At 36.0% G+C, this 13,104-nt stretch overlaps 1 protein-coding gene across 1 annotated transcript; it reads left to right on the forward strand.

Moving 5' to 3' along the window:
• The first annotated feature begins 1,804 nt into the window (after nucleotides 1–1,804).
• On the forward strand, nucleotides 1,805–11,188 carry CLEC1B (C-type lectin domain family 1 member B). The gene is made up of 6 exons (XM_055336693.1): nucleotides 1,805–1,993; nucleotides 2,603–2,701; nucleotides 4,136–4,255; nucleotides 4,409–4,560; nucleotides 7,204–7,310; nucleotides 9,104–11,188. The coding sequence occupies exons 1-6, from the start codon at nucleotides 1,930–1,932 to the stop codon at nucleotides 9,246–9,248; spliced, it is 687 nt and encodes a 228-aa protein (XP_055192668.1). The 5' UTR covers nucleotides 1,805–1,929; the 3' UTR covers nucleotides 9,249–11,188.
• Nucleotides 11,189–13,104: the final 1,916 nt, after the last annotated feature.

Consider the following 13,104-nt stretch of genomic DNA (forward strand, 5'->3'; position numbering starts at 1 on the left):
GACCTAGAGAATGTGGAAACGACAACAAAGCAAGCTGTTATGTTTCATACTTCCTGAGAGTTTCTGTAAAGTTTCATGTAAACATGAAAATGTTTACAATAGCTGTAAAAGCTTCCAAATGTCCATGGATCGTGAATTTACATATTTGATTTAATTCAACTATAAATTTTCAGAAGTTACATATTTGGTTACTAAGAGAACAGAGTAAAGGTTTATTGAAAAAGTATCGCTTGAACTAAACCCTCCACATTCTTTCCTGTCACTGAGTCACATTTTTTGCAGGATTTCTGTATATTTTAGGGGAAAAAAACTGGTGTAAGACAGTGACAGAATATGGAACAGAGGAATAAAGGTGGAAGGAAAGCTTCAGAATTTGGAGTGTGAATAAAAGTGGACAGAGAGGAGAAGGAGGGTTAGACTAGTTCCCAGGCTGTGCTAGGAGATAGAAGCTAGCATGCACTGCTAGGAGGAGTGAACAGTCCACCTTGATTGAATCAGAAATGACACGGACGGAAGCATAAATAAATTAATGGTAGAAAAACGATCTGAATTTACCCCTCCTATGTTTGAGAATCACCAACTAGTCTACCTGAAATATAAAACCCAGTGACAAAAAAAAATGGGTGTGGAGTTTAAGTTTGGTTATTTGATTTTTAGTACTTTTATGAGATTTGACAAATATATATATATATATGCTATAAAACTATATAAAAGCTATCCTAATAACAAAATAGACACAACATCCTCACTAATATTATTACATTAGTACAGAAGTTAGACTTCTCTGGCTATTATTATAACTCTTTTCAATGTGAGCTACAATAACAATTTGAAAACCCATTTTTATAGTTAAATGTGTGGAATACATACTACATTCTGATGTGAAGGGCACTAGGAACCTATCCCTTCCACAAATAGCTCTTCATCAAAGCACCACTATACCTGAAATTACACAATTTCACTTAATGAAGATTTTTCCCTTCCTGGAAATTCACTTTATTTTTCTTTTAAGATTTTATTTATTTATGTATTTATTCATGAGAGACACAGAGAGAAGCATAGGCAGAAGGAGAAGCAGGCTCCCTGTGGGGTGCACAATGTGGGACTCGATCCCAGGACCCCGGGATCACGACCTGAGCTGAAGGTAGATTCTCAACCACTGAGTCATCCAGGCATCGCTGGAAATTCACTTTAAAGTGAAAATATTACTAAAAAGCAGTAATCCCTAACTCCCTATTATTTCACTTTATTAGATTGTTTTTCTCTCATGCCTAAGCCCAAGCAATATGAAACCTGTCTCCTGTGGAGTCCTCCAATTTTTGAAAAATATAATTTGTGAAAGATGCAAAAATTTGAACTAATTCTATGTCATAATTAGGAATGGCACCTTCTAACAAAACCCTGAAACACCTACTCTAGCTCATATCAGATCAAATTATATTAGACTTGCTCCTCACAATGCAATAGACTATGTATCTGCCCATGTTTTATCCATGAATTTTCATCAGAAAGCAGTTCATTGAAACAATATGCTTTAGACTCCACTAAGGTTAAGATAAAGAATGAACTTTTGTTCTTCGAAAGGACATAATAATGAGATATTCCTTTATTCAGAGTTGAAGATAAGAAAACAGGAAACAAATACCATATTTACTCCTTTACTGCAAGTTATTATTTTTATGTTTTTATGTTCAAGGTCCGTGTATCTCACAACAGTTATGAAAGGGCTTCCTGGAAGAGCAAAAATCCCCCCAAAAAAAAACAAAAACAAAATGAAACAAAACAAAAAACATGTGCCCCAACTCACACGGCCCCACCTTACCAGAGAGAGAGGATCGCAGACTGACAGACACTAACATCTATAAAAGTGGACACCACAATTTTGCAAAGTCATTGAACCCTGAGCTCACTTACAGTCCAAAGGAAGCCATGCTGGACGAAGATGGATACATCACTTTAAATATTAAAACCCGAAAATCAGCTCTCACCTCAGGTAAGAATATCCAGAGCCAGCAATTTGGAAGTTAATTATTGAAATAAGTCAACTCTACTTCTCTTTCTCTACTAGCAATAGCACGTATAGTTTTATTTTATTTTCCTGATGACCATCCTGCACTACAGAATTTGAGTAATAGCTGCATTGGCTTAGGCAGACTTATTTAGAATACAAGCCACAAAAGATAAAAACAGGGTACGTTACATTAAGGCTTATACAGTTTACTCCTAGAAGGGATAGAAACCAACAGCAGAAGAGGAAAGAATGTTTTATAACCTCATTTTCTAAGCTGTCAGCAAATGGATATGATTCTTCAATCTTGCTTATAAGAGCAAGTATTTTGTCAGCGTTGGCACAAAACAAAGCAAAGACATACAAAGCCTTAACAGTTGTATTTTGACTCAGGGATTAGTCCATTAGAAAAGGATGGATGTGTGGAATGGGAATGGGTTATACTTGATGATCACCAAAGGAACATCAGCAAGATCTGGCAATGAGGCAGTTTATATCACTCAGAAAGTCTTGAGAGGGCAGGGGTAAGGGTGATGCTGCCCCATAGCTGTGTCATACTGCCTGCCCCTTAACATCTTTATTGTATGCCTACAGTTGACTCTGATAACTCATCTCTGTGGCGTGTGATGGCTTTGATTCTGCTGATCTTGTGCGTGGGGTTAATTGTTGGGCTGGTGACTCTGGGGATAATGTGTAAGTATCGACTCACTGCAAAAGATTTGTTCTGAGGAAAGAAATACCTAAGGATCCTGGTGTATACCACTAAGCTTAATTGTCCTTACATATCTATTTGTTGCTACTTCAACCACCTTATACATGGCTGCCAAGACATTCCCAATAAAGGAGAACTCTGACTTTTCCCTTCTGATTCAAATCACTTTTTTTGATGTATCAATTTAAATTATTTTCAAGAATTTTATTTTTTTTATTTATTTATGATAGTCACAGAGAGAGAGAGAGAGAGAGAGAGAGAGAGAGGCAGAGACACAGGCAGAGGGAGAAGCAGGCTCCATGCACCAGGAGCCTGATTTGGGATTCGATCCCGGGTCTCCAGGATCGCGCCCTGGGCCAAAGGCAGGCGCCAAACCGCTGCGCCACCCAGGGATCCCTATTTTCAAGAATTTTAAACTGGTCTTCAAGATTCCCCTCAGCCTAGATCCACACAATCTTTTCAAATTTTTTTCTCCCTATCCTGTGTATCTTCAGTTCCAGCCAATGTGGACTTTTCTATTTCACAAACACATCCTCTTTCCTGTCTTAAATTTCGCTCCACTCTATTCCCTCTTTCTACAATGCCCTCCTTCCCACTTTGTTTAATGAATGCATTTACTTTCACTCAGAAGCAGTTCATATCCCACCTACTGTATCTATTTTTTTTCTTTGTATAAATCCCTCCAATGTCACATTACCATCCATGTAGCTGTTGCTTGTGTGCTTGCTTCTTTTCTCACAAGATATTGTAGAATCTTTTGTTTGCCATCTTTTTTATTCTTCTGAATATCACAGTATTTTGAGTGCAACAAGAAATCAATATGTATTTTTAAAATAAATGGATATTTTCATATTATGCGAAAAAAATTGGAACACCTGGGTGGCTCAGTGGTTGAGCATCTGCCTTTGGCTCAGGTCATGATCCTGGAGTTGCCAGATCGAGTCCCACATCGGGGGTCCCCAAGGGGAGCCTGTTTCTTCTTCTGCTTGTATCTCTGCTTCTCTCTGTGTCTCTCATAAATAAATAAATAAATAAATAAATAAATAAATAAATAAATAAATAAATCTTAGAAACAATAACAGAGGTCATTCACTTCTGAAATATCAAAACAAAGAAATATCAAAACATCTGCTTTGGGCATGCAATTTGATCATGGCATTTTCTTATTTGTGATTGTCTCCTTCACATAGTTTACCTCTTCTTTTGGATTACCATCAGGTGTCAGTTTTGCACAGTTCTTAATTTGTTCTTTATACCGCCCACTACCCAGACCCCTTTGCAGTACTCATTTACTTGTGTGTATCTAGGAAACACTTCACAGATTGACAGTTCTACTGAAATTAAAGTTCATTGAAAAGTCTTCACATCACCATTATTATCCTGATTATAAATTATTATCTAACTTTTTCATCTAGCTGTTACAGAGCAAAACTACCAACAAGTGGAGAATAAAAATGTCTCAGGAACACTGAACCAATTAGCAAAGCAATTCTGCCAATATTTAATAAAACAATCGGAACCAAAGAGCAATGTCCGTAAGTATGGTTTTGTAACCGTTTCATCTCCCCTCCCCCTGGAGTATTTCTGTGATATTATCTGTAGGGAACCTGGAAATCTGCAGGAAACACCAACATGTGGGAAAAGCAAAAGTAAAAAGTATGGACTCCTATGCTTGGTTTCATATTAAGGCCATAAATGCAGCCCATGTGACAGAAACTGGAGATATTATGGAGATAGTTGCTATGGATTCTTCAAGCACAACTTGACATGGGAGGAGAGTAAGCAGTACTGTATTAACGTGAATGCTACTTTGCTGAAGATCACCAGCCAGAAGGTTCTGGTAAGGAGATTCCTGTGTCAAATATTTTGGAGTCATAAGGAGAAGAATCTTAAGTGAAACATTTGACTTTAAAATATATGCATACTTTTTTCCCTCATTTCTTCCAATCTCTGCTAATCTGAGAACCTCATCAAGCCCAGTAGAAATGACCATATTTAAGAGTAAAAAGGAGTAAAATGAACCAATGAGACTTAGAGTTCTGGTGTTATCTCTGTGACAAGCCATTTCACTTTTCTCAACTCCTTTAATTGCATTTACTAACTCATAAGAGAATCTTATGTATAAAGTATAAAGAAATTCAATACCATTGTAAAATATAAATAGAAATGTCATCCAAATATCATGTGAGTCCTCAGTTTCTGCTAAATTGTTCAACAGTTGAACTTGAACAAACCATGACTCAGACTCCACCTTTTCATAGGCTTTTCCATAGTTTTGGGAACAACTTTATTTGCAAAATACACAGGATTTCAGTTGAAATTTTTCTACTAAACAAGTCTCTTTTCCACATTTTTCCTCTTGGACAGCTTCTAACAAAGGTTCTGTTTTGAAGTGAAATATGTTCACATTCACTCATGCACTCTCCCTTTATTATTTAAGGCAGTTTTTCTCTTTTTTGTGAATCCTGGAGCAAATCAGAAACCAAGCCTTGGAGTCTCCCTTCTGCCAAATAATAGATTCATTAAAACATTTTTTGAAAGGCAGAAATTGTTTATAGTATTTAACCGATAGCTTCCAATGTGGTAATTATTCACATTCTGTATATTAAAAATGAAAGCAAGTAGAAGATCTGAATTTGGGTTGTGTACAGAGATTAAAATGAACTTAAATAGTCAAGCCAGTAATATTCTTCAGAACTGCTGTAATTGATCAACAAAATTGACTTATATGGGGATCCCTGGGTGGCTCAGCAGTTTAATGCCACCCTTTGGCCCAGAGCATGATCCTGGAGTCCCAGGATCGAGACCCACATCAGGCTCCCTGCATGGAACCTGCTTCTCCCTCTGTCTGTGTCTCTGCCCCCCGCCCCTCTCTCATGAATAAATAAATAAAATCTTTTTTTAAAAAAAATTGACTTATACATTCCTGAGCCAAAGTAATGGACCAGACATGAGGAGATCATTCCAGTGACACTCATGATCATTTGTGCGCCTTGTTAGTCTAACTGCTGTACCACCCACTAACTCTTTTTGTGAACTGAAATTCATAGAGAAGACATTCAAGTAAATAAATTAACTTTCTTCCTGATCAAGCAAAATGAGAGTACCCTAAAATCTCAACTTCAATAAGAGATTAATTGAAGACGTACAAACATGTCTTGAATCTTGCTATTCTAAGCTGATGGCAGGTTGGAAGTTTATAAATGAAAGAGGAAGTGATGTCATTTTTGAGAAACAATAGGTGAATTTCAAGTAGAATATACTTCTTATGGTGAAGTATATAATGTGGATATATTTTAAAGAAAGATCAAGAGTTAATAGAAAGATGAGGGGTAGCTCAACCTTTAAAAAAATAAGCAGTCAGGGTCCCTAGGTGGCTTAGTTGGTTAAGCGTCTGACTCTTGGTTTTGGCTCACATCATGATTTCAGGGTCATGGGATCGAAACCCATGAAAAGGGAGGCTGCTTGAGATTCTTTCCCTCTTCCTCTACCCCTTCCTCTGCTGTCTCTCTCTCTAAAACAGATAAATAAATGTCTTAAAAATAAGCAAATAAATAAATAAAAATCAAGCAGTCAAAAGTGACTTTCTTATGGAATGCCATTCTGTGCCTCACTTCTGTCAAGAAGTTCAAGTCATTTTTTACTTGCCATGAATGCTTTCTCACCTACCTGTTTTTCTAGGAGGTTTGAGAGTACATTTGACTCTTTGTAATTTTGTTACCCATAGATTGATTGATTGACTGATTGATTTTTCTATTAATTCAACAAATATGCATTGGAACTATTCCAGTAGCTGAACCAATGCACTTAATAAAACATACAGAAGTCTCTAGATTCAGGGAACTTATAGTCTAGTTGAAGCAATAGGCAATGAACAGAACAAGTAAGTACAGTGTATCCTATAGTAGGTAGTGATAATTCCTAAGTAGAAAAAGGTATAAATTAGAAAAAGCAAATGCTGCTTGTAATCCTTTTGAGAAAGACATCATATAATTTCTTTTATTCAATCAACTAAAATAATTTAATACTTCCAATGTAAATATTGTAGGCTACTATAAACTAAACTAAGGAATGAAATCAAAGTAAGTAGAACTTAAATCTAGGGAATAATAAAGTTTCACCAACAATATATTTCTTTTTTCATTTTCCTTCTCTAGTTGTTTACTACTATGTTATTTAAGAGCCATATTTGGCACACTATTTGAAACTCTTGTCTTCAATCGATGGAAGATAAGCGTGTAGAAAGGTTAGAATATCTGCTTTCTGTGAACATTTTTTTCTGTGTTCAACAAGCAATTTTTTATTCTAAAACAAATAAACTTGGCACAATTCTAAATATCAAATATAATTAATGAGCATTAACATAGACATATAATCTAACGTGTTCCTGTTGTTCAGGATCTTATCACAAAGTTTTGTTTTTACACCATTACAAGAACTGTGGAAGTCAGCTGACCATTATATATATCTGTGTTTGCAATAGAAATACATAAAGTCCAGGACTGGATTAATTCGTTGGGTTGGATTATCCCGCAAGAACCCTAATGAGATCTGGATGTGGGAAGATGGCTATGTACCCTCCAAAGATGTGTAAGTCACTGGACATTCAGAATTCAAGGCACAACTAGAAAATTTTATTCTTGAGATCCTCTACCCTCTTGAGGACAAGTTACTTAAAAGTTAGTAGGTGGCTCTATGCCCTACTGTGTGCTATATATGCAGCAGCACACTCACTGGCATGGTACTTCTAATAAGACAGTTCTACTTAACTTACTCTCCCATTCCTCTACTCTTAATCTAAGTTACAATCCATTTCTATTCCTGATATTTTCCCCATTCATTTCTACCCTCAAATTTACCATTGAAACATTTGTGTGTGTGTGTGTGTGTGTGTGTGTTTAGGTTGATGAGTCTCTTCACATATTTTTCAAACAAAATGATCATTTTTGTTATTTAATGGTTGAAAGTGATTACTTCTAGGATTCTTTTGACTTTCCAGTATCATTTTGCATACTCTTCCACCCCAGAGGTCTCCACAAATCAGGCAACCACCGTTCACAAGGTGGTTCTAATGTTCATATCATAAGGCTCCATCCTTCTTCAGACAGTCCAAGCAAAGGAGGCATTTACACTGAGTATTTAATATGCTTTCCAATATCCAATCTCAAGGCCTTTGCTCATCATGTATATCAAAACTGTAATGTCTCTTCAGTTAAAATTTACACTGATAACCACAACTTGTACAATATGATCGTTACTTAAATTTTCAATTAATTTATTCAACAGATATTAAGTATTTACTATGGGTAGGAGCAAAGGATAATGCAACTATAAGCAAACATCTTAGATCTCGAGCTTTATTTCCTATCATTTACTGACTCATTCACCATATTGAAGGCAAACTGGTGAACCCTCTGTGCTTTCAATGAACTAAACTTGTTTCGCTGTCTTAGGGCTTTTGTACTTACTGTTTTCCTCTAGAATGCTCCACTTCCAGAACTCCATGATGAGCTCCTCCTTGTGATTTATGTGTCTGTTTAAACATCACTTCTTCAATGAGGTCAACTTAAATTGCACAAACTGAATTAACCTCCTTCCACCTATATCCACTTGAGTCCATAATCATAACCATTTCATTTCTCTTGCCATTCTCTGAAATTTTCCATTTGTTGGTTTCTTACCAATGTCCTCTTACCATGATGTAACTTTCCTAGTAGAACTGACTGTGTCCTTGTTTACTCTATCAATATCAGCACACACACACAAACTTAGGCACATACTAGGTATCCCATAGGTATTTGGTGAATAAATTAAATATATATTTTTTTGTTCTCTTGTCATAATCAGCACAGCAGAGAACATAGACAAGTTAACAGGCAACTACAATAGAGTGTGCTGCCTTATCTCTGCTACCTTGTAGCATAAATCCTCATTTCAAAAGTATTTAATCAACTTACTTTTCCTTAAGCGCAGTCCCACTTGGTGCAGCTACTTGACCTATGGGGTCTCTCACCTCTTCTCTGTTTATCTAAATCCTACCCTTCCTTCAAGGCAGAAATAAGCATTATCTTCCATGAAAAGATGAAAAAGTAAAGCTTTTCCTATCATTTCACATCCCATCCATCTCTTTCTCTGGACACCTATTTGCCTACTGCTCACTTGTTGCTTAATCACTGCTATAGTAAATTGCTATTGAGTTACTCAGATGTACATACTTTATACTCCCAAGCAGATTGAAAATTCGTCAATGATCTGAATGTGGCTTTTTGCATTAATCCCCCTACTGTTTCCACTTTGTGCAACAAAATACTTTCACACAGAGTTTAATTGTTGACTGTTTATATAGCTTTCGAAGGAACTCATTCTATCTTTTCCATTCACAGGTTTGAGCTTTCTGGAAACGAAAGAGAAAATATGAATTGTGCTTATTTTTATAATGGGAAAATTTACCCTACTGTCTGTAAGAACAAACATTATTTAATATGTGAGAAAAAGGCAGGCATGGTGAATGTGGACGCACTACTTTAATGCAAAGAGATGTCATAGACAAGTGCTCAATTTTACAATGAAAGATCTGGATGCAGAACTCACTAGCCATAAAATGGCTTATTTTTCCCTTTATTTCCCTTGGAGTCACCTTTGCATTATCTTTTCTAACAATACCACTTCAAAAAAAAAATATATATATATATCCCTTTATAACAAGGGATAAGATAACTTTGTTTCTTCTTTATACATCCAGAAGCCTATCTGTGAATGATGATTGGTTCTCAGTTGTCCTGTTTCCATGGATTTTCTTTCTTCTTCTCTTCCATTCCTAATCATCTCAACATGGTATGATTTGGCGCATTTTCAGACATAAACATATACATTTTAAATTGAAATAAGAAAAGTTAGAACTTAATTGGCTTAAGCTGTGCAAAATACCTAAATCTGAAAGTCAGCATAAGGTAATGGAAAGGATACTAAACTTGGAGTAAGTAGAATAATCTAGATTGTATGATTACTTAATGTACAACCGTGGACCAATTAGTCATGTAGTCACTTTAACATTCATTTTCTCACATTTCAGATAGAATCGCGCCCATTATTTTACAGTTGTACAATCTAATAAAACATCAGAGTCCCATGAAGGCCAACACCATGACTTTCCCATTTGCTGTTGTATGCCTGGCACCAAACACGGTTCCTGGCTCAGCAGAAACAGAAAGCGGCTTCTCATTGTGTGAGAAGATTGATCTGTAAAACATTACACAATTGTGTTTGGAATCCACCTTCAGTCAGATTCAACAGCAAAGAAAATAAAGTTTCCTTCTGCACAAGGAAAACAAAATTTCTATGCAAAAAACTTGATGGTGCTTAAAAATAAGAAAAATACTTCTTAACAAGGTCTATAGGCAAGTTAACAAAGCAGCAAGTACAAATGTTTTATCTTTTCCTGACAGTTCTATGCTTGGTTTTTGCTGAGTAATTCATGAAGAATTTATAGATATGTGGAGAGGCACTCTTTCATAGGATAATAGGCAAAAATTGCATTTCTTTCCCACAGCTTCCCTGAAGTACTCTTTCTTCTTACATTGGTGGTAACAAAATTTATAAATAAGATTCTGAAACATCTCATTTGAGATGTTTGTTAAAGCATACAGATGTTCAAATACAAATGCATAAGGTTCTCAGTGGAAGGCTGAGACAAAGCTACAAATAAATTTTAATATATTTTGAGAAAAATTACATTAGAACTTGCTCCCTGTGCGGCTTTTGCTAAATTACTCTGTTTCCTCACTTATGAAGTGGGCTTGATATTATTACTTTACTCACAGGTAATAGTGAGGATCATTTAGTATAATATATAAAATATTGAATACAGTACCAAGCATGTAATATATATTCAATAAATACGTATTACTTACCTTTGTGCTCTAACACTCAAAGACACTTGAATCTTTATCTTGATGTAGATTATCGATATCAACAAGCAGATTTTGGGGGGACTAAGGAAAAATAATGCAAATGCTTCAGATTCTGTTTCTACTTCAAATGTCTTGAGATCTTGGCTTTTGAGGTATAGTATCATTATTTTACTGTTTTTGCTTATTGACTTAGAGAGGTGGAATAGGAACTAATAATTCAGAAAACCATCCAAAAACAACCAACCATATCTCTGGACTTTAGTGTTTTATTGCCCACAAATGGAAAAACATATGTTTATATGTTACTATGGCACCAGTAAATTTCAAAGAATATATCTTCATTTATGGCAAAAAACGTAATTAAAAAATGTAAACGTATAGGGATGCCTGGGTGGCTCAGCGATTGAGCATCTACCTTCGGCTCAGGGCATGATCCCAGGATCCACGATCGAGTCCCACATTGGACTGCATGGAGTCTGCTTCTCCTTCTACCTGTGTCTCTGCCTCTCTCTGTGTGTGTCTCTCATGAATAAATAAATAAAATCTTTAAAATACATAAACCAATCAAACAATGCCTACAAAAATTCTTTTCTCTGGTACTCAGATCAAAAGCATCTTATACATGAAATTGGAATAGTACAGATTTTAATAGCACAGGTTCTGTGATAAGACCTCCTAGTTTCAAATATTAACTCTTCCACTTACTACCCAAGTGAACTTCAGTAAATAATTTGATCTATCTGTGCTTCAATTACAATTAAGTTACAATGTACTAATAATAGTGTTTCTATCAGAGTGCTATTTTGAGAATCAAAATAATTCACATAAAAGCCCGTTGAAACAGTGCTTGGAATGTAATGAATAATAGCAGGTAGTGCGATTAAAAACAAGAGCAATACAAGTAACATATTAATCCTTTATTGGGAGAGCCCAATGTTTCCCCCAAAGAAACTTATCAGAGAATGTATTGTATTAGAGAAAACTAGATCTTCCTGAGCTTGATATTTGGTACTGATAAAATTTGAGAGCACCTGGGAGTTAATGACAATTCACTGAATTTCCTTTCCTGTACTCCCAACATTAGTCTTAATGCATGTTTGGTATACTTATGGTTTCTTCCTCTTTTTCTCCTCAGGATAGAAATCATTACATGATAAAGGCTACAGAGAGTTAAGTCACATTATTTTTCAGGTTAGAATCTCAGGTTGCATGAAAATCATTTGAAAAATATGGAGAATTTGCTTGCGTTTACCTCCTAAGATCCTCTCAGGCCCACCCTGTGCCTTGGGAGGTAGAGCTCAAATGAACAACACTTCTTGGAGCAACTTTCCTCTGGCTTACGGTTAATTTAGCTATTGGGAGGGACTCACAGTAATCAAAGGGTGAAAGGAGAGCATGGTCAGGGTATTCATTCCCTTGGCTTTCTCCCTACCATGCCACATTTGACAAAGGCTGTGTGTTCTGTATCTTAGGCCATGGCCCCCATCAGACAGTCACAAGGTTCAAAGACCCTCCTCTTAACTCCTCAGGCCTAGGGGTGATAACATCATCCCAATGCATATTTCAGCACCTCTTTTTGTTCCCATTACCCCTTCCATAAACAGTGTCTTTATCCAATGCCCTTAGATTACTCTTTGAGTATGCCTTTTGTTTTGCTTTGTTATAGAGATCAATGATTGATCCAGGGAGATAGTGAAACAAAAAAGAACATTGCAATTTTGCAGATTGTTGAGATTTGCAAACTATAAATTATCAAGATATGATCCTTGGCCATAAGGACAAATGGCCAATATGTGAATGATGATTAAAATATCAAGTTTCTTAATACCAAGGCTATAATCACAAGATGTGGCAGAAATGGCCATCTATCCACTAAATAATTCATGCTTCTCATTTAGAGCAAAGTAGTCATCAAAAGTTTGCTAGCCAGGCAAAAATTACATTTATCAGACCCAGCCTTTTAGAGCTAAAACAGGCATTGCATTAGTTGATGTGGACATGCTATATGTTACTTCTTGATTATGGCTTTCAAGAAGTAGACACGGATTTGCCATCTTCTCTTTTCCTTTCTAAGAGACTCCAGTCTCACAAGATAGAAGCCCATTTGGAGGAAATCTTCCCACTAACCAGGATTACTGGAGCTAAATTGTTATGAGAGCAAGAAATAATCTTTATTGTGTTAAAAAACTGATTTTTTTAAGATTTACTTGTCACAGAAACTGCATTACCCTAACTAATACAGTGGGTAAATTTATTTTAGGGGAGAAATTCCTTCCTAGCTTTTTTTTTTTAAGGATACACAATGATCTATAGCTCCTTATACCCTGGTTTGTCCAATGTGAGCTAACCTCGGATCTTTGCTGTCTGTGTCATCCACATTCTTCATGTTTTGTACCAAATAGAAGTGCATTTTTTTGCACCTCTATTCTTTTCATCTTGGTAATAATCCAGTGGTATAATCCACTTCAACAACT

The sequence above is a fragment of the Nyctereutes procyonoides genome, unplaced genomic scaffold (genome assembly GCF_905146905.1).
Source record: "Nyctereutes procyonoides isolate TBG_1078 unplaced genomic scaffold, NYPRO_anot_genome, whole genome shotgun sequence".
Classification (NCBI taxonomy): Eukaryota; Metazoa; Chordata; class Mammalia; order Carnivora; family Canidae; genus Nyctereutes; species Nyctereutes procyonoides.

Excerpts from the sequence above, each read along its gene's own strand:
- CLEC1B (XM_055336693.1), top strand. The coding sequence starts at position 1,930 with ATGCTGGACGAAGATGGATACATCACTTTAAATATTAAAACCCGAAAA. Across the intron at positions 2,702-4,135 it reads GGTGACTCTGGGGATAATGT|CTGTTACAGAGCAAAACTAC; the intron begins GTAAGTATCGAC and ends TTTTTCATCTAG. Across the intron at positions 4,561-7,203 it reads TCACCAGCCAGAAGGTTCTG|AAATACATAAAGTCCAGGAC; the intron begins GTAAGGAGATTC and ends TGTTTGCAATAG.